This window comes from Lolium perenne, chromosome 7, assembly GCF_019359855.2.
Source record: "Lolium perenne isolate Kyuss_39 chromosome 7, Kyuss_2.0, whole genome shotgun sequence".
Lineage (NCBI taxonomy): Eukaryota > Viridiplantae > Streptophyta > Magnoliopsida > Poales > Poaceae > Lolium > Lolium perenne.
The window spans coordinates 223718406-223744031 of NC_067250.2; the positions used below are offsets into that span (position 1 = coordinate 223718406).

Sequence of the window (25626 nt, forward strand, 5' to 3'; positions counted from 1 at the left end):
GCTTCGTTCATTGTTATATGGTTGGAAACGGAAAATGCTACATGTAGTAATTGGTAAAATGTCTTGGATAATGTGATACTTGGCAATTGTTGTGCTCATGTTTAAGCTCTTGCATCATATACTTTGCACCTATTAATGAAGAAATACATAGAGCTTGCTAAAATTTTGTTTGCATAATTGGTCTCTCTAAGGTCTAGATAATTTATAGTAAAGAGTTTGAACAACAAGGAAGACGGTGTAGAGTCTTATAATGTTTACAATATGTCTTTTATGTGAGTTTTGCTGCACCGGTTCATCCTTGTGTTTGTTTCAAATAACCTTGCTAGCCTAAACCTTGTATCGAGAGGGAATACTTCTCATGCATCCAAAATCCTTGAGCCAACCACTATGCCATTTGTGTCCACCATACCTACCTACTACATGGTATTTCTCCGCCATTCCAAAGTAAATTGCTTGAGTGCTACCTTTAAATAATTCAAAATTTATCACCTCTGATTTGTGTCAATGTTTTATAGCTCATGATGAAGTATGTGGTGTTTATCTTTCATTCTTGTTGGGAAACTTTCACCAATGGACTAGTGGCTTCATCCGCTTATCCAATAATTTTGCAAAAAGAGCTGGCGCGGGGTTCCCAGCCCCCAATTAATCAACCTTCATTAATAATTCTCTTCACATGTTTTGCTCTGATTCATCAGTAAGCAACTTAATTTTGCAAATAGACACTCCTTCATGGTATGTGAATGTTGGAAGGCACCCGAGGATTCGGTTAGCCATGGCTTGTGTAAGCAAAAGGTTGGGAGGAGTGTCATCCATAAATAATGAAACTAAAATACATGTGTAAACAAAAGAGAAGAGGGATGATCTACCTTGCTGGTAGAGATAACGTCCTTCATGGGAGCCGCTCTTTGAAGGTTTGTCTGGCAAGGGGGTTAGAGTGCCCACTACCATTCATTGACAACAACAAACACCTCTCAAAATTTTACTTTTATGCTCTCTTTATGTTTTCAAAACCAAAGCTCTAGCACAAATATAGCAATCAATGCTTCCCTCTGCGAAGGGCCATTCTTTTACCTTTTATGTTGAGTCAGTTCACCTATCTCTCTCCACCTCAAGAAGCAAACACTTGTGTGAATTGTGCATTGATTCCTACATACTTGCATATTGTACTTGTTATATTACTTTACATTGACAACTATCCATGAGATATACATGTTATAAGTTGAAAGCAACCGCTGAAACTTAATCTTCCTTTGTGTTGTTTCAATACCTTTACTATGAATTTATTGCTTTATGAGTTAACTCTTATGCAAGACTTATTGATGCTTGTCTTGAAAGTACTATTCATGAAAAGTCTTTGCTTTATGATTCATTTGTTTACTCATGTCATTACCATTGTTTTGATCGTTGCATTCATTACATATGCTTACAATAGTATGATCAAGGTTATGATGGCATGTCACTCCAGAAATTATCTTTGTTATCGTTTACCTGCTCGGGACGAGCAGAAACTAAGCTTGGGGATGCTGATACGTCTCCGACGTATCGATAATTTCTTATGTTCCATGCCACATTATTGATGATATCTACATGTTTTATGCATACTTTATGTCATTATTATGCGTTTTCCGGAACTAACCTATTGACGAGATGCCGAAGTGCCAGTTCCTGTTTTCTGCTGTTTTTGGTTTCAGAAATCGTAGTAAGGAAACATTCTCGGAATTGGACGAAATCAACGCCCAGGGTCCTATTTTTCCACGAAGCTTCCAGAAGTCTGAAGAGGAAACGAAGTGGGGCCACGAGGTGGGGACACAGTAGGGCGGCGCGGCCCAAGCCCTGGCCGCGCCGGCCTAGTGTGTGGCCCCACCAGGACTCCACCGACCTTGCCCTTCCGCCTATTTAAAGTCTCCGTCGCGAAAACCCTACCACGTTCGACGAAACCAGAGAAAACCTTCCAGAGCCGCCGCCATCGCGAAGCCAAGATCTGGGGGACAGGAGTCTCTGTTCTGGCACGCCGCCGGGACGGGGAAGTGCCCCCGGAAGGCTTCTCCATCGACACCACCGCCATCTTCATCAACGCTGCTGTCTCCCATGAGGAGGGAGTAGTTCTCCATCGAGGCTCGGGGCTGTAACGGTAGCTATGTGGTTCATCTCTCTCCTATGTACTTCAATACAATAATCTCATGAGCTGCCTTACATGATTGAGATTCATATGATGATGCTTGTAATCTAGATGTCATTATGCTAGTCAAGTGGGTTTTACTTATGTGATCTCCGGAGACTCCTTGTCCCACGTGTGTAAAGGTGACAGTGTGTGCACCGTGTGGGTCTCTTAGGCTATATTTCACAGAATACTTATTCACTGTTATGAATGGCATAGTGAAGTGCTTATTTATATCTCTTTATGATTGCAATGTGTTTTGTATCACAATATAGCTGCGTGCTACTCTAGTGATGTTATTAAAGTAGTTTATTCCTCCTGCACGGTGTAATGGTGACAGTGTGTGCATCGTGTAGTACTTGGCGTAGGCTATGATTGTGATCTCTTGTAGATTATGAAGTTAACTATTGCTATGATGGTATTGATGTGATCTATGCCTCCTTTTGTAGTGTGAAGGTGACAGTGTGCATGCTATGTTAGTACTTGGTTTGGTTATGTTGATCTGTTATGCACTCTAAGGTTATTTAAATATGAACATTGAATATTGTGGAGCTTGTTAACTCCGGCATTGAGGGTTCGTGTAATCCTACACAGTTAGTGGTGTTCATCATCCAACAAGAGGGTGTAGAGTCTAGCATCTATTTATTTATTCTGTTATGTGATCAATGTTGAGAGAGTCCACTATTGAAAGTATGATCCCTAGGCCTTGTTCCTAAATATCGCTATCGCTGCTTGTTTACTGTTTTACTGCATCTTTACTTCCTGCAATATTACTACCATCAACTGCACGCCAGCAAGCACTTTTCTGGCGCCGTTGCTACAGCTCGCATTTATTCATACCACCTGTATTTCACTATCTCTTCGCCGAACTAGTGCACCTATTAGGTGTGTTGGGGACACAAGAGACTTCTTGCTTTGTGGTTGCAGGGTTGCATGAGAGAGATATCTTTGACCTCTTCCTCCCTGAGTTCGATAAACCTTGGGTGATCCACTTAAGGGAAAATTGCTGCTGTTCTACAAACCTCTGCTCTTGGAGGCCCAACACTGTCTACAAGAATAGAAGCACCCGTAGACATCACCATCTAGCTACTGCTATGGACCCATAGTCCAGGGGTGAACTACTCACACATCAATCCGGAGGCGATCATGGTGATGAAGAGTCCTCCGGGAGATGATTCCCCTCTCCGGCAGGGTGCCGGAGGTGATCTCCTAAATCCCCCGAGATGGGATTGGCGGCGGCGGTGTCTCTGGAAAGTTTTCCGTATCGTGGCTCTCGGTACTAGGGTTTTCGCGACGAAGGCTATAAGTAGGCGGAAGGGTAGGGTTGGAGGCGGCGCGAGGGGCCCACACCATAGGGCGGCGCGGGCCCCTCCCTGGCCGCGCCGACCAATGGTCTGGCCACCTCGTGGCCCCACTTCGTATCCCCTTCGGTCTTCTGGAAGCTTCGTGGAAAAATAAGACCCTGGGCGTTGATTTCGTCCAATTCCGAGAATATTTCCTTTGTAGGATTTCTGAAACCAGCAGAAAACAGCAACTGGCTCTTCGGCATCTCGTCAATAGGTTAGTGCCGGAAAATGCATAATAATGACATAAAGTGTGTATAAAACACGTGAGTATCATCATAAAAGTAGCATGGAACATAAGAAATTATGGATACGTTTGAGACGTATCAATAACGGCGTCGACGCCGCGCACGGCCTCAACCAGCCTGTCGGCGCCCTCCGTCACGTTGGCCCTCACCTGCGGTTTAGTCGACACGCATCTCACTACACAGCTACTGACAGAATAAAAGTAGCAATGCAACTGCAACTACTGAAGCAAAGATAGACTAACGAGCTGAAGGTTGGGGTCCTGGGGCAGGCTGCCGCGGGCCCTGCCCACGTCCGTCGTGCCGGCGACGACGCCGAATCCCCTCTCCAGCAGCTTCTCGACGACCCGCTTGCCGGTCTTCCCCGTCGAGCCAACAACGAACACGGTGGTCGTCTTCTTGGCGTCTGGAGCGCTCGCCGACGCGCCGTCCATCGTGGTGGCGGCCGGGCAGGTGAGGTGGAGCTTTCTGGTGGCGGGGGAGAGGCAGGCGAGCACGGGAGGCAGGAGGGGACGGGCGGTGGTGGCGTGGAAAACACCGGCCATTGGTTTTGTGTGGCTTGTGGTCTGTTACTTTGAGATGTCTCTAGTACACTAGTACCGTCTTGCTTGTGCTTTGTTGTTTGTAAATTCTTTTTTGCATGTAGTCATACTTTATTATTTCCATATTATAAAAAGTTTGGGGTGTAATTTGTTTTCGAAAAAAGCGATATGCGGGCTTGCTTTAACCGTAATAGCATGGAATAAAAAAAATTAGTTAAAAGGGAGTCATCCCTGATTTCATTAAGAAAACCAGTCGCTACAGAGTATCATCCACACCAACAAACGCAACACAATCAGGTGCCTTAGGTATATTACAGATTAGGTAGACTGAAATCCCTAGTTCTTGACAGCAGAGGAGAGGAAGAAAAAAGGAGAAAAAAGTAGATACAAGCTGGAAGAGATCAAGACAGGGGAGGGAGAGGGAGAAAACATTGATGCCATTCCTCACACCTCTACTATCCGAGACCAAACTACTCCTGCTTATTGCATCAGATTGCAAACTTTCCCTTCTTCTTCCCTTCTTCTTCCTTTCCTCTTCCATTTATTCCCTACATCATCAACCTTGGCATCCAGGAGATCCAACTTCTTCTTGACCCAAACACTTCCTTCGCTACCCTTTCTAGTACCCTTGCACAGAATTCCAACCTGCTCCTAGCGTTCTCCTTCACCTGCAAACAACTCCAACAATTAATATAGTAGCAAATTTTCAAAATAACAACATAAGGTTCATCAGGCCATTTTTTCTCAAAACATGCCAAATTTCTTTTTTTCCAGATACTACAGATAACGACAGCAATCCCCACAGCAAGGATCTCTTTTTTCTTCCCCCCAAAGCCTTTCAACCAGTTGGAAATACAATGATCAGCAGAATCAAATTGGAATTTCAAACCAAAGGTGCAACTGACCACATTCCAAATGTATCTAGCTAGGGGACATTTGAAGAAAATATGACTAATAGTTTCACTACACCAACAGAAAAGACATTTCTTCTCACACTTGCCTCCCCTTTGCAACAGAACATCTCTTGTAAGTATGCTTTTCTTTAACATCAACCACAAGAAAGTCTTAATTCTAAGGGGTATCTTAGCCTTCCACATAAATTGATAAGGAACCACATCATTACATTGCATTGCTAGATATAGAGATTTAACTGAAATTCCCCTGTGTTAGTCAATTTCCAAACCAACCTGTCAGGTTCATTATTCAGTGTAACCCTCTCTAACAGTTTTTTAAATTAAGCCATTATTCTCTAAGTCCTCCCACCATTTCTCTTCTAAATGTAAGCATTCCCACACTTGAATCAAAAACTTCTTTAATTGTCACATTCATATTCATAGATACCAAGAACAGTCTCGGGAAGGTCTTGGCCAGACAGGAGGAACCTATCCATTGATCTTCCCAAAAACTTGTTTTTGATCCATCTCCAATCTGGATTTTGCAATGTTGCCAAAAGAATTTCTTGACCTCCATTAACCCTTGCCAGAAATGTGAGTCTCCATTTTTAGTGACTGCATGGCAAAGAGTTTGTTTCTGAAGATACTTTTTCCTAAGAATTTTTTGCCAAATTCCATCTTCATTAAAGAGTTTCCATAACCACTTAGCTAATAAGGCAATATTCATTTTCTCCAAGTCTAGGACCCCTAAACCACCTTGATCTTTTGGCATACACACTGTCTGCCAGTTTACCAAGTGGTATTTCTTTTTTCCCTCAGTTTCATTCCACAAGAAATTATTCCTAATCCTATCCAGTTTCTCTTTCACACCAACTGGCATCCTATAGAAGGAGAGCATATAAAGAGGGACACTGGTCAGAGATAAGTTGATAAGGGTAACTCTTCCTCCCATTACCAACATTTTCCCTTGCCGAGGTCCTAGTTTATTTCTCATTTTCCTTCAGTGGAGTCCCAATCAGAATTCTTCAATCTTTTTTTTGTTTATTGGTATTTCCAAATATTTCATTGGTAATAAACCAGACTTACAAGTGAATATTCTTTCAAAATTTCTTTCCCTATCTGAAGCTCCCCCAGACAATAAATATCACTTTTGTGGAAATTAATCTTTAGTCCTCACATCTGCTCAAACAGACAGAGAATTACTTTCAGGTTTCTAGCCTGGTCAAGATTATCTTCTAGGAGGAGGATGGTGTCATCTGCATATTGTAGAATAGCCACACCCCCCTCCACAAGATCTGTAAACCCTTCTCTCGAGCTCTTTTAACAAGAACATCAAGGATAAATACAGCAAGATCAAAAAGAATGGGTGAGAGTGGGTCCCCCTGTCTTACTCCTTGGTATGTGGAGAAGTTGGCCCCTATCTCACCATTAACATTGATCCCCACCTTACCACTGGTTACTGTCTTCATTATTAAGTCAATCCATTTGGATGTGAATCCCTTTGCTTCCATTGATTGATGAAGAAAAGGCCATTTGACCTTGTCAAAGGCTTTCTCAAAGTCAATCTTGAAAAGCACACCAGATTTTTTATTTTTGTGTGTGTCATTCAAAATCTCATGCAATATATTTACACCCTCCATTATATACCTCCCTTTAATGAAAGCAGTTTGGTTCAAAAGCACAATCCTCCAAATTACCTGAATGAGCCTATTAACTAGGACTCTTGTTATAATTTTGAAGGATACATTCAAGAGGCAAATGGGCCTGTACTTTTGAATCCTATTTGCATCTTTCCCGTTTGGGACTAATGTAATTACCCCATAGTTCAATCTTGCAATATCCAATTCACCTTTTTGGAAATCCTTAAGCAGACCAAAAAGGTCTTGCTTCACCAATTCCCATTTTTTCTGGTACAATTCTGCATTGAAACCATCTGGCCCAGCTGCTTTATTAGCTGCCATTTCAAATACAACTGTTTTAAGCTCCTCCATTGTAAATTCTTTCATTAAAAGCTCACAGTTTTCATCATTTAGTTTCTCCATCCCTGTATCACTAAAACGAATATAATTTAAATTTGGATTACCAAAGAGTTTTTTTGTAGAAATCAGTGATATATCTCTTAAGATTTTCCTGGCCTTCTATCAAACCCTCATCCTGATTTAAATTTATAATCAGAGTTTTCCTTCTCCTCCCATTTGCTTTGGAATGATAATACCTAGTATTATTATCTCCTTGTAGTATTTTTTTTTCTTTTGCTCTCTGAAACCACTTGATTTTCTCTTCCTTAATAATGTTTTTTAATTGATTCTGTAACATCTTTTTAACCTCTATCTCTGAATGTATTAAACCATACAACTCCCCTTTTTATCAATTTCATCTAGTTGTACTGCTAAAGCTCCTCTCTTCCTCTTATACTCCCCCTCAATATTCAAATTTCATCCTTTCAAAGTCTTCCTAAGACATTCAAATCTTTTTTTGCCATATATCAATGTTCTTTTCTCCCAGGTAAGTTTTGTTCCACACGCTTTTAATTATTTCTTGGAGGTCAGGTCTCAAGAGCCATCAATTTTCAAATCTGAATATAGACTGTGTCTTGGGCCTGTTTCCCTGATTTGATCAAAATGGGAGTGTGATCAGATAACTCACTAGGAAGAGTTGTTGCACTCACCAATGGAAATTTTTCCTCCCATGATGGAGAAACAAGAACTCTGTCCAAAAGTTCATAAGTGGGATCTTCATGGTTGTTACACCAAGTGAATTTCCTACTTGAAAGGCTTATCTCCATTAGACCACCTTGTTTAATTACAACATTAAACAGGAGGCTTCATCTGTTATATTCCCCTGGTTTATTTTTCTCACTACCTTTTCTTGTCATATTAAAATCTCCAATGATCAAAAAAGGATACATAGAGCTTCTAATGACATTCACTAATTCTACTAGGAAGTTGGCTTTGCCATCCTGTTGTGCATCACCATATACCACCACTAAGTTCCACATGGAATAATTTGTATTGTTATGTGAGACATAGTCTTTGCTACCAGAAAAACTATGTACTATCGTACTAGCTGCGCTTGGCTATTTTCTTTTGTTAAAATACCCTTCTACCTGGTACCTCGAGCTTTCAAATAAATTTCTTGCGAAATTGATGGTTACAATTTACCACGTAATTGTACATTGATGTAACTTACAAGAGCCCCGAAGAAAGAAGCTTTTAGCATAACGTATATGTGTACTATTAAAACTCAAGTCACTTCATTTTCTTACAATTTTAGATTTTTTGGATTAACATCGAGCTGGTGTTTCATTGTTAGTTAGATTCTTGGTGATTCTTTTCTGTGTACCGCTTGGTGCTTTGTAGCATTTAGACTATACTTTGAGTTTCACGTGGTGTTGCCACATGTGATGTGCTGGGCATTTTCTTTCTTGGGCTATGTCTAGGTGTTTTGGCGGTGTGGTCGTATCTGGACCTAGTTGGATAGTGGCGGGCCTTCGTGGGGTCAACGACTAATGGTATGGATGATGTGTCGGGTGTCAAATCGGCGATCGCTCCCTACATGTAGCATCTCTTTGGAATATTCTCCTCCTTTCTCTTCTCTCGAAACCTCGTGTGCCCTTTTTTCTCTCGGTCTCCACTGCTTCGTCCCCATTTTCTCCGCCTTCCGCCATCAACCCTAAGCTTTGATGTTGCCGAGATGACGTCGTGCCTAGCCCTTCCGCTCCTCCTTCTCCTCGTTGCCGCTAGGCCGCGCTGACGACAAAGCTCGATCAACATCAACGGACCCTTCGATCTCTCTCCCCGTTCGGTGGTGGATGACGCAGGACAATATTGGTGTTGCGTTGGTGTAGTGTGCGATGGCACGGCGGCTCGGTGGTGAGTGCTGCAGCGTGGTGGTGATCGCTGGTGGAGGAGTGGTGGACGTTGGTCGTCGACATTGATGTTTCAGGGAGGTGGCAATCGTGGCTACGGCGTTGGCCGATTTGGTTCGGCCTAAATCTAGATTCCTCCCCTCTGCGGGCATGCTAGGCTCGGGAGGGTGGCTAGATAGTGGCCCTTGGCGGTTTACTGTGGAGTCTGGCGGTTGTGCAGGGAATCAGAGTCAGAGATGGTTGTGGTCGGCGCTTAAGAATATCCCGAACAAATTTTGTATAAGTTGGTACTAGTATAGCTTCAGCTAACGGAAGTTCGAAGCAAAGTTTACCAAGTGCATCAGCGAAAGCATCATAAAGGTGTTTACTGTGATCAACCTTCATTCTATTAGGATAGGGAATATCTTTAGTTGGTACCTTTGGTGCTGGCTCTGGTTCCTTTGCTTTTGCCTTCTTCTTAGTCTTTTGCTTTTCTAGTTGCTTCTCTTTGGATATTATGGCTTCTTCTTCCTGCTCACGACTTACACCGACTTCTTCCCTTAGGTCTACCATCTCAGCATTGGAATCGTATACCTCATCTTGATTCTCGGTATCATCTTCGGTATTTTCTTTTGAAGCTTCTTTCTTCTTCCTTTGTTCTTCAAGATCAATATCATCTTGTGGATCTACGAGGTCATTCTCCTCCTAGGTCATTCTCTCTATTTGTTTAGCTTTGCGAGCTTGTTCTTCTTGATACCATACTGGCCCTGGAAGTTCCTGCGTTTCTGTACCTCGTCTCGTAACAATATTAGTAGAAATATATTTACTAAAATCTTTTTGGCTTAAAATCAAAGCTTGAGCTTTACCTATTTGGTCGCACTGGACTTGAACCATATCAATACATTTTTTTAAGTGTTTAGTTGCGTGACTTAAATCTTCTAATGTTCTTGCTAAAGCATTTATATCATTCTTATGGAGCTTGAGTTGTTTAAACATTAGCTCTCTAAATTCAAATTGTTGATACCAACATTTTTTCATTTCCATATTAAACTCATTCTCAACTACTAAGGCTTGTAGTCCATCAATCTTGTTTTATATTGCAATCTTAGTTGGTATACTTTTCTCTTCCATTGATTTCTTTACTTCAGGAATAAGTTCAGGGGCTATAAAGAGCATACATTTCTTTGGTTCAATCTCACCTAATGGATTGTACTATTCATCATTTAAAGCTCTTTTCGCAAAAAGGGTCATTGCCTCCTTGTATGCCAATGAGTTTAGAGTTCCTCCTGCACATGCATCAATCATTTGTTTATATTCATCGTTAAGTCCACCATAAAAAAATTGCACAATCAAGTGGTCCATAAAACCGTGGTTGGGAACCCTCATAATAATTCGGAGAATCTTCGCCAAGCTTGGACAAAGCTTTCTCCAATGTTCTGGAAGAAATTTGTGATCTCCCCCCTTGACCTGCATAGTCTTATAAAAAGGATCAAATCTATTCATGAACTCTTTTATGCAGTCTTTCCAGCTAGCAATAGTATTTCTTGGTAAAGCTTGTAGCCATTTGAAAGCCTTGTCCTTTAAGGACCAACGAATAATTTAAGTAGAAAGTCTTTTGGCAAATTCTTTGGCCCAAGTACCTCACTATCATTCACTCTAGTTAAGTGAACCTTGGGTCTTCATGATCTTCTCTTGAAAAGGTACTCTCTTGCATCATAGTTAATAATTCAGGATCTGTTTCATATTCGATGCCCTTTACATCAGGATAGACTATAAGATTTTTTGCAACTAATGTTGAAGGAGTTCCATATTGTCCTAAAGTTTTACTAGGCCCAGCGGCCTTAGCGGTGATGGATAAATTTTCGATCAAAGTAATTAAACTGTTTATGTCTACAACACGTGAATTAGCAAGATTTGAATAACTTCCAGACATCTAGAGTCTGATACTCGATCAATAAAATGTGGTAGATAGATTTTACCTGAACGTGTAGATCCTCGGTCCTCAACAGATATCATCAAAACTTACAAGTTTCAATAAACAAACACCCAACGCTTAGCTTCCTCGGCAATAGCGCCAGAAAATAGCTTGATGGCCTGCAAGAAAACACAGGGTCATTCATGCATGTTTTCGTGGAAATATTATTTCCGGTTTTTATATCGTATCCGAACGAGGATCTTAGTAGGATGTTTATATGCGGTGTTTCTGTCGCGCCCAAGGTGTCACAAGTCTTAGGTGAATTGACTGCAAGGATTAAATGGAAAAAGGTGAATGTGAATATATGTCAATATGTGTTTTGAGTACTAAAACTGCAATAAAGTAAAATGCATAAAAGTAAACAGCTATTAGGAAATATAATTAATTTATGTAGATGAAAGATTAGGCGCGAGGAGATTCAGTTCATGGTGATAGTGAATATGCCGGGTGGAATAAATATGATAAGTGAATATGATTCTTTCTATTTTTATTTGAGCAGGCAAGCAACCCAAAAAAGAGAAAGACTCCTCTTGGTAGATTTCATCTTTCTCCAATGATCCTTTTGCCTGTTACCAAAACCATGGTCAACGCATCTATTAAGGTGGTTACACCAGATCAAAGCCGTAAGCTTGGTGGTTCCTTATTTTTCCTCGAGTAGTGCTAGATCCTCTTTGATATCGACCATGTCACTCGGGGGTCACCGATACACTAGCAAACAAGTTCTTGTCTATGAGTTCTTGAGATCATGTTACATGTGCCCTTAAATTAGATAACATCATTAAGTGCACATAGACATCCATTATCATATATAATCATCTTAATCATAATGTTCTTGAGATCGAGGAATAGAAGCCTTCTGGACGGCGCGATGGAGGAGCTCCGACGTCTGCACACCACTTCTGCGTCTTGACTTTGTGTTAGTCCTGTGGATGTTTCCCTTGTATCCCTGTTTAGTCTTGGCGTTGTATGGCTCTTGTGTGCGTTGGGATAGGGGTCCAGACTATGTGTGTAGGTTAAAACTTGTGGTGCTGGTGTGTGTCCTGTAATCGCATGTACTTGTTTTGTGGCTTTATTAATTTAAAGCTGGGCCTTGATCTCGCCTCTAAAAAAAAGTTTCCTCCGAGCGGGTCCGTTTTTTTCACGTGGCGTGCCGGCACTCTAAACTATGCGGGCCACACGCTTCTGTAGGCGGCGACCACGATAGGCTTCTGGCAGGGCCAAACAGCCAGAGAGAGTGCACATCTTCAACCTCCATGGTGGAGGAGCGAGGACGACAATGCGACCCTCACCTTATGGTCTCGTGGGTCATCCAGTTCGATGTCTTCGACCTCAACCTCCCGACGGCCCTGGTCCAGGACCTCGAACTGGGCACATAACTTATGGATCTAAACAAAGAAGGTAGCGATTTCTTATTGGCTCCTTTATAATTCTTGCGCTCCTAAGCGGCTAAGCGGAAGGGTGTGAGATGTTGCAGGCTGCGGCAAGAGGATTTGGGGAGAGAGAAGGGCACGATGAGAGGCTGCAAGATAGTCCACTAGAGAAGAAAGAGAAGGAACAGGAACTGACGTGGATATGTTGACCTGTCAAAACCAGGTTTGAAACCACCATAAAATAGGATAGGGTTGAAATCTAGAGAACGGTTTTGCAAGTCGAAGGGGGTATGTCGAATAGTATTTGAGTTTGGGGTTGTAATCCGAAATTTACTGCAAATTTAAGGTTGTAATATAATATGGACTTCTCTCTTTTTCTTTTTTATTACATGGTGCTAGTTTTTTTTTTGGCATACATGATGCTAGATTGCTAGGTTAGGATTTGCCTTTATGCATGAGCCGTGTCCAAAAAAAAACCTAACTCGAACGCAGGCTCCTAATCGTGCCCTTGTTTTACGCCGTTTGAAGGGGAAAAAGCCGTTCCAGGGAATTGGGTCACATAGCGACAGCCGTCGGCGGACTCGTCGGCAAAACCCTCCCCACCGAACCGACCTAAACCCTAACCTCCCAATGCCGGCGGCGATGACCGGCGGCATGGGCAGCGGCCCTCGATCCCTCGACTGCCGCAGCTTCTGGAAGGCCGGCGCGTCCGAGGCCCCCTCCGCCCCCGCCCGCGAGTTCCACGGTTCGTCCTCAGCTCGTTAATTCTTTCGTTCCGCGGAGCATCGCCGTGAATCGCGCGCGCCCGCTGATTTCCTGCCGTTTCGATGCCGCAGATGCGCTGGAGACGGGGGACTTCGACCGCGCGCGGGTGCACCCCAAGTTCCTCCACACCAACGCCACCTCCCACAAGTGGGCGTTCGGAGGTTGGTGCCCTCGCCCTCGCCCTCGCTGCTCCCAATCCGTATCTGTTCTGTCGTTTGTCTTTGCTTTTTTTTTTGTGTGTTGGTCAAATTTGGGGCGGGGGTTGTTAGGGTTTTACATGCTGATGATGAAATTTACGGCGTCAAATTCAGAGAGCTAGGTTTGCTTGAGCAAATGGGGAATATCCGTGATTCCTCGATTTCTCTGAATGGGTTGGAAGAGAATTTTGTTCAACTGTTTTAGATGGATGATACACATTCACATAGTTTCATCATACAAGTATCGGCTTGCTGGCCTTGCTGTTAGTACCAATAGTGGTGAGTAGTAGCTTTGCTATTTCAGAATTGCAGGATACATATCTTGACCCTTTATAGGATTTATAGTAACTTCGAGTTGTCTGGACTGGTGGCACACATGTGTGATATCAGTGCCGATTTGCTCTTTAGATCGCAGTCTACAGATACTTTTCCTGTATCATCTCTAGAATATATTTTAAAAATACTATATAATATGGTCTAGCGGCAGTGAAATAGTTGGCTGTACTTTGACAACCAGATTTCTAAAGCAAAACGTATCCTGATTTCCCAGTTTGTCCATTCAAAGTTATTGTTTTAGCAATATGAATTTCATCAACATTCATATGCGTTTCATGCATGCGGTAACCCTAAAGAACACACATTATGTATGTTTACTCGTTTGCTCTTCCTTTGTGGGGAAGAATGCAGTTAAGTGACAAACTGCAAATGAGATGCTTGTTGTAGGAGTGTTTTGTTTTTAACATAATAAACAGAACAAGTAGATGGTATGGTAACTTTTCTCACATTTGTTCTTTATTTTAACTTGTATGTGTTACTTGTGCCACCCTGGTCAATATTATCCTGACATTTTGTTTTTTGTTCTTTTCTGTTGCAGCTATTGCTGAACTTCTTGACAATGCGGTTGATGAGGTTTGTAATATCTGTTAGAAACTTCATTCATTTAACTCCAGCATTTCTAGTGCCTTAGAAACAATCATCATCTGATAACGTAATGTCAGATTTCCAATGGTGCCACGTATGTGAAAGTGGATAAAACCGTCAATTCGAAAGACAATAGCCCGATGCTAGTTTTCCAAGGTACCCAGATTCAATACAAAACATGTAAATCAAATACAATTAGTGGAATAGGTTGGCCATGACATTCTCTACACCAGTTCCTGCTAACTTGAAGCTACTGTCACAGATGATGGAGGAGGAATGGATCCTGAAGGTGTGCGGAAATGCATGAGTCTAGGATTCTCAACCAAGAAATCAAAGACCACCATTGGGCAGTGTATGCAGCATTCTGTTTACATTGAGATATTTCAGTACTTATACTAGTTTTTTCTTGGATTGCAAATATATAATTTCAAGAATTGTGCACTCTGAGTCTGGAGAAAGGCTAGTAAATGAGGAAACTGGAATGGAAATATGTGATAATAACTACTTTCACCCTACACTCTTAGTTTAAATTAGTCCTTTTTAACACTTCCCATGTTTACGCTTTTGTGTCGCACTGCTGTATAGGACAACGTGCCATTTAATGGAGCATATAATTATTGAGTCATGGTACTTACTATTCTTTGTTTTCGACTTAGCTAACTGTGGTTTAGTGTGTAAGCCTGTAGGGGTGCAATATTTCTTTATTCAATCCTAAAAAGGATGTGGAAACCAGGATGTCTAAAAGTTACTATGGTACCCAAATTAAATAATGGAGTGACCCTCATCGGTAGCTAATTTTTCTAGACTTATATGCGTTAGGTTGTAGTTTCTGGCTCTATACCTCACAGAATTCAAATGATCTTTACTTCAATTACCTATTTGCTGTTGTTATGAAATGTTCTGCAAATTTAAATATAATTGTTCATAGTTTCCACGGAGTAGTTCGAATGAGTTTAGCAAAAAATTTATCTTTCTTTTAGTATCTAGTTGCTCAACGCTTCTTTCTCCTTATTAAAACATTTGTTACATCTATCTATTATTAAGTCCCTACCTTTTGGCCGATTCACAGATGGAAATGGTTTTAAGACCAGCACAATGAGACTTGGTGCTGATGCAGTTGTTTTTACTCGTGCAATCCGCGGAAGGTAGATAACCTTCATTTCTTTCAGTATTGATTTATTTTGAATCATTGATGGAATTTGTTGGATTTTCTGTATTTATTGATGATTATCACAATTTGCAGTAATGTTACCTTGAGTGTTGGTTTGCTCTCTTACACTTTCTTGAGGAAAACAGCGAAGGATGACATAGTTGTCCCCATGGTAATGTCATGTTGGATTAGTAGTGTGCTGGCTTGCAGCTTTCTCTCATGCGCTGACATTTTCTATCACTATTACAGCTCGATTTTCAAGACCAAGATGGCAACATCGTACCTTTGGTGTATGGTTCACAGGGTGATTGGGACAGTAGCTTAAAGATAATGCTTGACTGGTCCCCTTTTTCTTCAAAGGAAGAACTGCTACAGCAGGTGCATTCATCCCTACAGTATTTAGTCCATTCCCCACTTCCCCTATCATATTTTGAGATCAAATAGTGAGTTTTCGTAGTCAGTATGGTAATTGAAGTTGTTCTTCAGTGCAATGTACCCAAGCTTGGTTATTTGATTATCACATATTCTGAACCTATACCAGATGACCATAACCAACTGTACAGTGTACAGCGATATCTTATGTTTTTGATAGGCAACTGATTCTTTTGTATCTACACACTTATGGATAGTTTCCTTGTGTACTCAGTTTGAGGATATTGATAGCCATGGAACTAAGGTGGTGATATACAATCTCTGGATGAATGATGATGGCCTTTTAGAACTTGACTTCGACGATGATGATGAGGTAAAATTTCTTGCAGGTTTGATTGCAAGTACTATGCATTACCTTCACATATTTTGTAAAGAACATCCAAATGAGTGTTTAAGCGTTTGAGCATCTTTTATCAACAAGAAAAGCAAGCACAGTTACAAGAGTTTAGAGGTGGACACAAGGACCCTCCTCTCAGTACACACATCACAAACCCAGACAGACTGAACATGAAATTAGATGTTTATACGCACATGTGCTGTTTCTATATTGTTGTTGCAGAGCAGATTACTTGTGCATGTGTTCACAACTTGTACAAAAATAGACAAGCTGAACAGGAATTTATGTTGTTCTTTACTTGCAAAACTTGGTTACCTTTCACATATAATCTTCTGTTATACTCTTCCTGCAGATCTAGTTTCTGTGAACTTGTTCTTAATCTACACATATTAGACAGTGGCTGGGGCTTGAAGGAAATCACAGTGGGGGAAAACAGTGGTGACTCTAGGATTTTTTGAAATAGGTTTTTTATATTGTTGAGAAAATCGTCCATACAAAATATATTAACACTTTCCTACAGAAAACTAAGGTTTAAATTCGCAAAATTATAAATGTACCTTATTCATGGCAACGAAAAATATCTCAAATAACTGGATATATAAACTGCAAATTCCTAGTGTCTAAACTCTCAATTGCTGCAACATCCCATGCGTGCCTACGCTGTAGATATTTATTTAGGGAGGCCAATGTTGCAAGATGGAATATTCATCTACTCAATAGATGGGCTAGAACTTATTTTGAATTGGCTGGTATGGTAAGTGAGAGATAGCAGAGGCGGGTTGGACAGATGGTTTCATGGCCCAAAATGTAGCTTTCATACTCACCAAAGGTCCAATATTACTAGATCGATGTAGCATACGGCAGTGACCGGTATGGGCTAAAGTTGCCCAGGTTCGCCCTTCCTATGCTCCGCCAGTGATATTAGATGATGAGGCAATAGTTGCTATTGTTCTTGTCTTTAGTTCGGGCAGAGCATGGCTCCATACCACTCTTCCATCATCGTACTGATTACGTTGCTTAACCTCTATTGCTCAATTTCAGGACATATTACTTAGAGATCAAGCTAAAGACAGTGGCGGATTGACAAAGATCCAAAAAGAAGTTATTCAGCAACATATATCCCACAGACTCAGATTCTCATTGCGCGTAGGTTTAATTTCGTTGTGCACTAGACTTTTTCCTATCTGGCTTACATATCTGATGAGTAATTTGTTTTGTCAATTTGCAGGCATATACTTCCATCCTTTACCTTAAGAAGTATGAGAATTTCCAAATTATATTAAGAGGAAAACCTGTTGAACATATAAGTGTTGCTAATGATCTGAAGTTCAAGAAAGTTGTTACTTACAAGCCTCAAGTCACACATGATTCTCAAGTGGTAAGTAATTGTGTAAAGTTGTTACTAGCCTCAAGTCACACATGATTCTCATGTGGTAAGTAAATGTGTGTGATAGAGACATGGATTTTGTACATCCGAGTACACATGCTTTCTTTATTTAAGAAATTCAAAATGTATGCTTTGAAGTTTTCAAAGTTCCCCCAAAAAACTCACATGCTGATATTACAATGATGTACGTATTTGCAAAATTCTGTGCTAAAATGAGTTGATTTGTACTAAACTAAAGTTCTAAGATTTTTGAGTGACCTATGCTTTTGCAATGTCTGGTGAAGAAAATAGTTGATTTGCAGTATGAACTAAAAAGAAAAGCATGAGAGGCTAAAGAGACATGTTTATATGCACTAACTAAAAATAAAAGCATGAGAGGCTAAAGAGACGTTTATATGCACTATTTTTGTAATTTTGCAGAGGCAACAAAAATATTAATTTATGCATGAGACTTACAGCTGCTCCCCTTGAGACTATATTGTGTATAAATGTCATTTTCCCATGTGCCGCTCCTTTTCACGATAGTCTGCATATAATTTCGTTTATACTTTGTTAGTTTTGTCTCGGATTCCATTGGTTTGTCTGTTCAAACTGATTGTAGTTGCAGAAATAGTCACTTCTGTTCACCGCTGCATTTCGATTGAAACTGTAGGTCTCAGTGAGGGTAGATATTGGATTTGCAAAGGAGGCGCCAGTGCTGGGCATTTTTGGGATGAATGTATACCACAAAAATCGATTAATAATGGTAACCACTCTATCAGTTCTGAGTTATTTGTTCATTCATTTTCTTATTGTTGTTATTTCTATTATGTACTATATTGCTTGGATTGGATCTCAGCATGTAGGCAGGGTTTATCTTTCACTACTAAGAACTTGGTATGTCATCTGCAATGACAATTGGAGAAGTATGACTCCTGGTGGACCGGTGTGTCAGTCTGACTAGATAGTTCTACTAGCTGTACTTCTGTAGTGGGTCATTTCGAATCAGCGAGTGACATAAGTTACTTGTTGCATGCTTTTTTGCTACTTGATCACTTATCCTCAGTATTCAAGTAGTGAATTTGTGGAACAGTAAAGGCCTAAAGGGTTCTTCTGTAATCACATTATGAATACTTCTTTTGTGTGTGTGCGCTAGTCATCGTTCTTAGAGAACATCTGTGTGGGTGTGATCTGGGTTGATGTCTTGTTGCTATAGAGGGCCATGACTCAAAGAAATTTGTCTTCTGTTCTTAATTTTTTTTTTATAACTGGCGCTAACCATTTTAAGACTTGCAGAATGCATTTTGGATCGATACGAATGTTGAACTGTAAAATACACCTATCAGTTTAGACACTAATGTTAAACTGTAATATCAGTGCTTTCCCCTCAGATAGATACTAATGTTGAACTGTAAAATAAAATACACTTACCAGACTCCCCAAGCTTTACCCTTGATCGTCCTCGGGCAAGAGAAACATCCGCGGGGAACTTAAAGTTTGAGAGTCCCATTGTTTGATCGTAGTTGAATCTGTTATGTAAGGAATATCAAGCTGCCAGTATGAAAAAACGAAAAACTTACCAATTTTTTCAGGCATCTGTCTAGTTTCTATGATAATCACAAGGGCCCATTTACAGGACAAGGCCATAAGTGTCTTTATGAATCTTAACAACGTCATGGCATGCTCAATTAGCTCTTAAATTAGCTAGTGGAGAAGTTAGCACTTAGCAGTATTTTCTTGCATATTTTTTTCTGTTGTCAAACATGTTGAAATGTCAAAATTCTTATAAACAATTCAGCTGTTGACCTTAATAAAATCTTAAGATTCTGAGCTGGGCTGACTATCTAAAATGTAAAATTCTAGTGATTCAACTATGCAATACATCGGTCGAAATTTACTTTCTGTAGAAAGATCTGTTGCGTCACAATTTGGGCGAAAGACTTACTTCCAGTAAAAATCCTTTGCAGCCCTATTGGAAGGTTCTTCAGGAAGGATCTAGTAGAGGGAGGAGTGTTGTAGGTGAGTTTCATATGTTTACTACTTTCATCAGTGTTACTTTGTTTGTTATTTCTCTGGAGTGACACTTGCCATGATTTAGGTGTACTTGAGGCAAATTTTATTGAGCCGGCGCATGACAAACAAGATTTTGAGAGGACTCCACTATTCATCCGGCTAGAGACAAAACTTAGGCAGATTATCATTGATTATTGGTAAGTATCTTTGGCCACTTGGTTCAGAATCATCTTGCGATGCTAATCAGCAATTAGTTACTCATCCTTATCAAAGATATAGCATATTGCATTTTAAATACTTGAACAAGCTTCATAAGAAAGAAGAAACTCATTGCTGATCACTTCCGCTGTATTTAAGCAACTCATTGTTGGTAACAGTACCTCAGATCACTGTAATTGGTATTACCACATGTACTAAATTGTGTGGCAATACCACATACCTTGGGCATGCTGCACGCAGCTATTTGTCCTTATTCTATTTCATATAATGTAGATTCCTGTGTTGGTGTTTGCAGGAAAGAGAGGTGTCATTTGGTAGGTTACCAGCCAATTGATCCACAAGTAAAGTCTCAGTACAGGGATGGTCGTAAAGATTCAGGTGGTCCTGGGCCTAAAGTTCAGCAGAAATCATCAACTGATCAGAGGATTGGAAGGCGGTCATCAAATTTGCTACCAGAAACATATGACGATGCAGCAGCCATGGGACTGACAGCTAATGGTGCAGGTATTATTTCTATACAACGGTTCCTCTTTTGGCCTTTCATCATTTTAAAAACTGCGAGTTCTTATCATACTGCCGTGTGCCGAGATGCCAAGTGAACACATGGAAGTGAGAAATATTACTTACCTGAAATATGTTCGGCTGTTTAGCTTCTGTTCAACTGAAGGTTGTCGTGCAACTAAATAATGGTGTACACTGTACAGTACCGAATAAAAAAATCTTGTGATGCTGCTTACCCTTTTAGGGCAAAGCTAGTGAGCTGCTTGTCAAAACAAAAAGGTCAAGAGCATGATTTTTTTCTCTCTTTTTATATTATTAATCATATGGAATATATATATTGAAACTAGCATGTGAGCGAACATCTTCCTTAAAGCCCTGTAGGCTGTAGGAGCCTAGGTGGAATGCCAGAGCAGCTCCTGATTGGATCTTGACTTGGTCAGTTCGGGCATATCAAATGTCCAAGTCTGCTTGTTTAGGCGAAGAATGGGATACATGGAAATTCTATAGGTAGCATGTTTCATCTTATCTTGTTTGTGAAGAGATAATTGCTGATATACCACGGAGTAACGTTGCTCATACACCACTTATTTTCAACTTATTTCCCATAAGCCCATCCCTATGATCCATGTGACTGGTGCGATGAGGCCATTTGTGTTGCTAGGCCATGCAAATTAGGAGTATCTTGTTGTCTGAAATAAGTTTGTTTGATTTTCTTGAGAACATTATTTCATAGTTATTTGTACAAGTTATTTCTACACGAGAAGGTAAATCCTGTGTTAAAACTTAACAGTATAGACACATATTTAGAACCAGGTTCCTCTATGAAGTATTTTGTGGTATGCAGATACTTTTCACACTGTTTGCTCTTTGACATAAGTTGACCAGAACTTTTTTTTTCTTCTGATTTTCTGTTTTCCTAGACGAGAATCCACATAATTTCTGAATGTTTTTATTGTATAATTTATTCTGTTCTTACTATTTTATTTTACCTAGGTTTTGGTCGGCAATTTTTTGGCCAAGCACAAGAGAATAGTATGAATTCAGCAGGCTTGGAAGAGGTTTGCACCTCTTTGGCTTTCCGCTTACACTTGAGTCATGTTGTCCTGGTGAATGTTGTTCTTTTGGTTTTCATTTCTTGGACCCCTAATGTAGCTCTTGTTGACAATAACTGTGCCTTCTGCGTCCACTTTCTTTACCAATGGATATTCTCCCAATGTAATAATAGCCCCTTCTAGGCACATTTCACAAGTTCCCGAATTGTTGCTCCCTTAATCTCATTTTTTTTTGCTGATGCAAAAGGCTTATATAATGTGCACAGCCATTTGGTATGTTTTGGCACTAGGTGAGGGTTGTTACAGTTCGCAATCTAGCATGATGCAAATATAATGGTGAATTCCTATGTTATGCTACAACTAATTACTCTTTTGGCATGCACACATGTGATATTTTTTAATAGAAAAATGGAAGATATATATTGCCTGCTGCCTCTGCATCATAGATGCACATAGCCATACACACACATCTGATCATTACTCCTTTTATTATCATTTTTTGTGGCATTCAGGATCTAGTAGAAACTGGCTCTCATGGTGTACTTGATCCCAATTTCATTGAGAAGCTGAGTGAAGAGAACATTTCTCTGTTCACAAGGTAATTTCTCATGGTGCATTCAAGTTCAGCTTGATATAGTCAACGAAGTTCTCCAACTATCGCTATAGAACTACTTTCCAGATGGATTTCGTACTTACATGTCATTTTAAAGTTCCTGATAAGTTCTGAACATGATGTTGCTGTTTGTACGTTAGATCTTTTTTCTCTCAATGTTGGGCATGCCATTAATTGCACCATCAGTTACATTACCGTTATTAGACGAATCATTGAATGGCGTGTGACTTAAGTTTGTGACTGTTGTAACATGTTTCGCTCTGAACAGGCATCTTCTTATAAATTTCACCTCATCAGATCCTATAAATGGGCTGTCCTTTGGACTACAGTATGCTAGGCTATACAATTATTACTTTAAGTGGAGTGACTGATCGAGTGAAACAAATATGGCAGATGTGCCATAGTTTTATGCGGCACCATCCTTCAAATTTGTTAATTATATATACTCAAAAGTTATATTTTGAAGGTGGAATGACTGATCTACTGAAATAAATATGGCACAGGTCTTATGTGGCTCTATCCTTTCAAATTGTTTACTATACATCCAAAAGTTATCAAAAAAGTTAAATGTGCAATTGTGGGTTGAAGTTTGAACCTACAAATGCATTTTGAAGCAACTTAATCAACCTTTTCTTGCTGGACTTTAACCGTTTATTTTTCACGAGGAAAGTTGGTGCTAACTGGAAATCTGGTCACGTTCTTTTTGAGTGGTGTCCAGACTTTGGCAGTTTCCTTATTATCACAAAAGAGCTTAACATGTAGTTCTGTTTATAGGCTAGGTGATTGTGTGTTTTGAAATCACTCTCTACCATTTTTGCATACTTAACTTAATATCATTCTTTTCAGGCGCGAAGAACTTCGACAACGAGATACACAGTTGAAGCAGACAGTATGTCATACCGTTTGAAGTGATCAGTTAATGGCTGGCATATTGTGTTTCTTGATCAAATCTGAATGGTTCTTTTGTAGATTGGGCAGTTGGAGCATGAACTAGAGGAAACAAAAAGGAAATGCTCTCAGCTTTCTACTGAGTTGCAGGCACGGAAGAGCCAGCAGCAGCTCCCTTACATGCAAAGGTTAGTTTGGCTACTCCTGACATCATGTTTTTTGTAAGGGCTGTGCTTCGGACTATATACCTGTATAGTTCATTAATCTCACATACTTACATTAAAACACCATACAATAAATTATTTTACCAACATAGATGTCTTCGGGTTTACGAGTTTTCAGTATGCAACTTCGACCATTACTTTTTGTGCAAGCATGTAATGCAAAGTAAGTTTAAGCAAAACTGCAAGACTAATTCTTCCCAAAAATTTAATCTCACCATTTGCAATTGCTCCCTAACCAACCTAGATTGTTTTGAAATAATTAGAGCCTAGAAAGCACCCATGGCCAAGCTTTCACCTGTTTGTGCAAATAAATCTACGTAGTCGGTTGTGTGAAATTTTCGGCCGAGTCAATTTTATTTTGAAACAAAGCTCCTTGATTTATTGGTCAACGAGGCTGGTTAAGTCAAATACTTTTGGCTTATTCAAATAGGTTGAATTGTCTGCAAATACAAAGCTCCTTGATTTATCTTTGCAGTGCATGAGAAATGCACATTGTATTTCTTTGGCAATGTAGTATTGATCAACGAGGCTGGTTAAGCTAAATTTGTCTTTTTTCCCAGGTAGTATCTCATTAAGGGCACGGAGCGGCAACCAAAGCTAACAAAGAATTCAAGGTGTGAAGTGCTGACGTTGTTAATATTCTTGCTAGTACTAAGTAGGGATCAGTTGTAGTTGAACTACTTGGAGGAACATTACGATGTAAAATTCCAGGTGTGCGTACCAGCATGGTTGTGTGATGTATATATGTGCCACGATACAGTCCAGGACGCCGTCTCCCCATATATTTTGTGCTCACCATGGGAATCCTGTGAACTCTTCTCACATTGCCTTCACGAATAGTCCGTCAGATTATGCAATATGCGGTTTATGCAATGAACTCATGCTTACATGTAAGTTGGGTTGACATCATGGAAAAGAAATTATCTCCCAAGCATCTAAACCCGTGTGAACGAGTGCGGTAATTGGAGGCCTCTTTTGTTTAGAAAAGAAAATTGATGACAGACACTTCACCATGCATCATACATAACGCGTATAAAAAAAGATGCTATGAAAAAAAGACGCAGATGCATCCGGTTTCTGCAACAAACATATGCTTACATGTACACGTTTGCACCTTTTTCTACTTTGAATATTGCGATAACCATGTACTCCGTACAATGAAACAAGTTCTCATGGGGAATTTAGATATATTCTTCCAGCCAATGGATAATTTAGCCAGGGGTACATGAACTGATCCTGATGTTTTTTTTTTATAGAATAAAGCGCTGTGTTTATATTAACTCACAGAAACATCCTTTACAATAGTGTTTTCAATACTAGTCGGTGGAGGAACACCAAGCCAAAACCTATCAACTTTATTAACTCAGCCTTCTTTCGCTAGCACATGTGCATCACCATTAGCAGTTCTTCGTACCGCACAAACCGAGACATCAACGAAACCCTGGAGGAGTTCCTTTATTTCCTCGATGATTCGTCCACAGAGAGACCCATCGCGTTCCTTCTGCACAATCTTCATTGTGACCCCTGAATTATCCGTTTCTCAACCCTCTGGACCTGATTGTCCTTGGCAAGAATTAACCCCTGCCGCCACGCAATGAGTTCGGCACCTTCAACATTGACAACATGGGTGAAAAAATGGATGGCTCCTGCTTGAAAGTCTCCATGGTGATCCCTAAGGACCCCCCCCCCCCCTCCGTTGCCTTCCGACTGGTTGAAAGCGCCATCAGAGTTGATCTTATGCCATTGGTACTCAGGTCGGAGCCAGTGTCCATAACCTTAGAGGTCGTCTTCAGAGGTTTTGCAATTCGCATGAATCCCATTCCACTCTTCAACCGCAAAACACGTCTGTTGCGCAATGGACTTCGGGTCTTTAAGGTTCTGCGTCTCGCTAGCATCATTTCTAGCCTGCCATAGATTGTACAACATGATAAAGAACCACGAAGTCTGATCTGCTGAGCTCTTGCCAATCCAATTGAGTAGCCACCCTTTTAACTCCGCGTGGCATGCTAGTCTTTTCGGCGGGGGTTCCCAGTTGATGCTCGTGTGCTTTGCAAGCAAAGAGCATGCCATTGCCAAATGGGGACATGTCAAGAAGCAATGTACCAAACTCTCTGTTCTGTTGCACGCTAGATAGATAATGCCGTCTTTGATTCTCCTATGGCTTAGTTTAGTACCCACTGCCAGACCATTCTCCACCAAACGCCAGACATGGACCTTAGTTTTTCCAGGGACATGAGCCGCCCACAACGCCAACCATCCTTTATGCTCTCAACATGTTCTTGAAGATCCAATACTACCTTTTGTAGATTTCTTCCTCTAAACTGCCAGGTGGTACGCGGATTTCACTGAAAACACATCTCACTTGGTGTAGTTCCAGGCTTGGAAATCTTGAGAGCCCGCCCTTCCAATAGGGATGCGGAGGACATCGGCAACGTCAATATCATAGAAAAAACTCATTTAGTTGTGCTTCGTCCCACGCCCCTCCCTCAGGTTTTATGAAATCACTGACTTTCTCCGGGCAGTTTTCATGTCTCCTTCCCAGTCGATACGGAGCCCCAATATGCGGAATCCAACA

The 25626-nt window shown here is 40.6% G+C and overlaps 1 protein-coding gene across 1 annotated transcript; it reads left to right on the top strand.

Moving 5' to 3' along the window:
- The first annotated feature begins 12911 nt into the window (after nucleotides 1-12911).
- LOC127313699 (protein MICRORCHIDIA 2) lies at nucleotides 12912-23846 on the top strand. Its single transcript, XM_051344175.2, has 20 exons — nucleotides 12912-13118; nucleotides 13210-13299; nucleotides 14210-14244; nucleotides 14334-14412; nucleotides 14519-14608; nucleotides 15326-15401; nucleotides 15500-15578; nucleotides 15656-15784; nucleotides 16053-16151; nucleotides 17217-17321; nucleotides 17404-17553; nucleotides 18215-18307; nucleotides 19509-19560; nucleotides 19640-19751; nucleotides 20069-20277; nucleotides 21268-21332; nucleotides 21839-21924; nucleotides 22786-22828; nucleotides 22909-23015; nucleotides 23612-23846. Exons 1-20 carry the CDS (start codon nucleotides 13004-13006, stop codon nucleotides 23613-23615), a joined length of 1818 nt encoding a protein of 605 aa, XP_051200135.1. The 5' UTR covers nucleotides 12912-13003; the 3' UTR covers nucleotides 23616-23846.
- Nucleotides 23847-25626: the final 1780 nt, after the last annotated feature.

Bases quoted from the DNA above. Each gene is read 5' to 3' on its own strand.
- LOC127313699 (XM_051344175.2), top strand. From the start codon at position 13,004: ATGCCGGCGGCGATGACCGGCGGCATGGGCAGCGGCCCTCGATCCCTC. The intron at 14,245-14,333 runs GTTTGTAATATC...ACGTAATGTCAG, and splicing joins TTGACAATGCGGTTGATGAG to ATTTCCAATGGTGCCACGTA. The intron at 22,829-22,908 runs GTATGTCATACC...GTTCTTTTGTAG, and splicing joins ATACACAGTTGAAGCAGACA to ATTGGGCAGTTGGAGCATGA.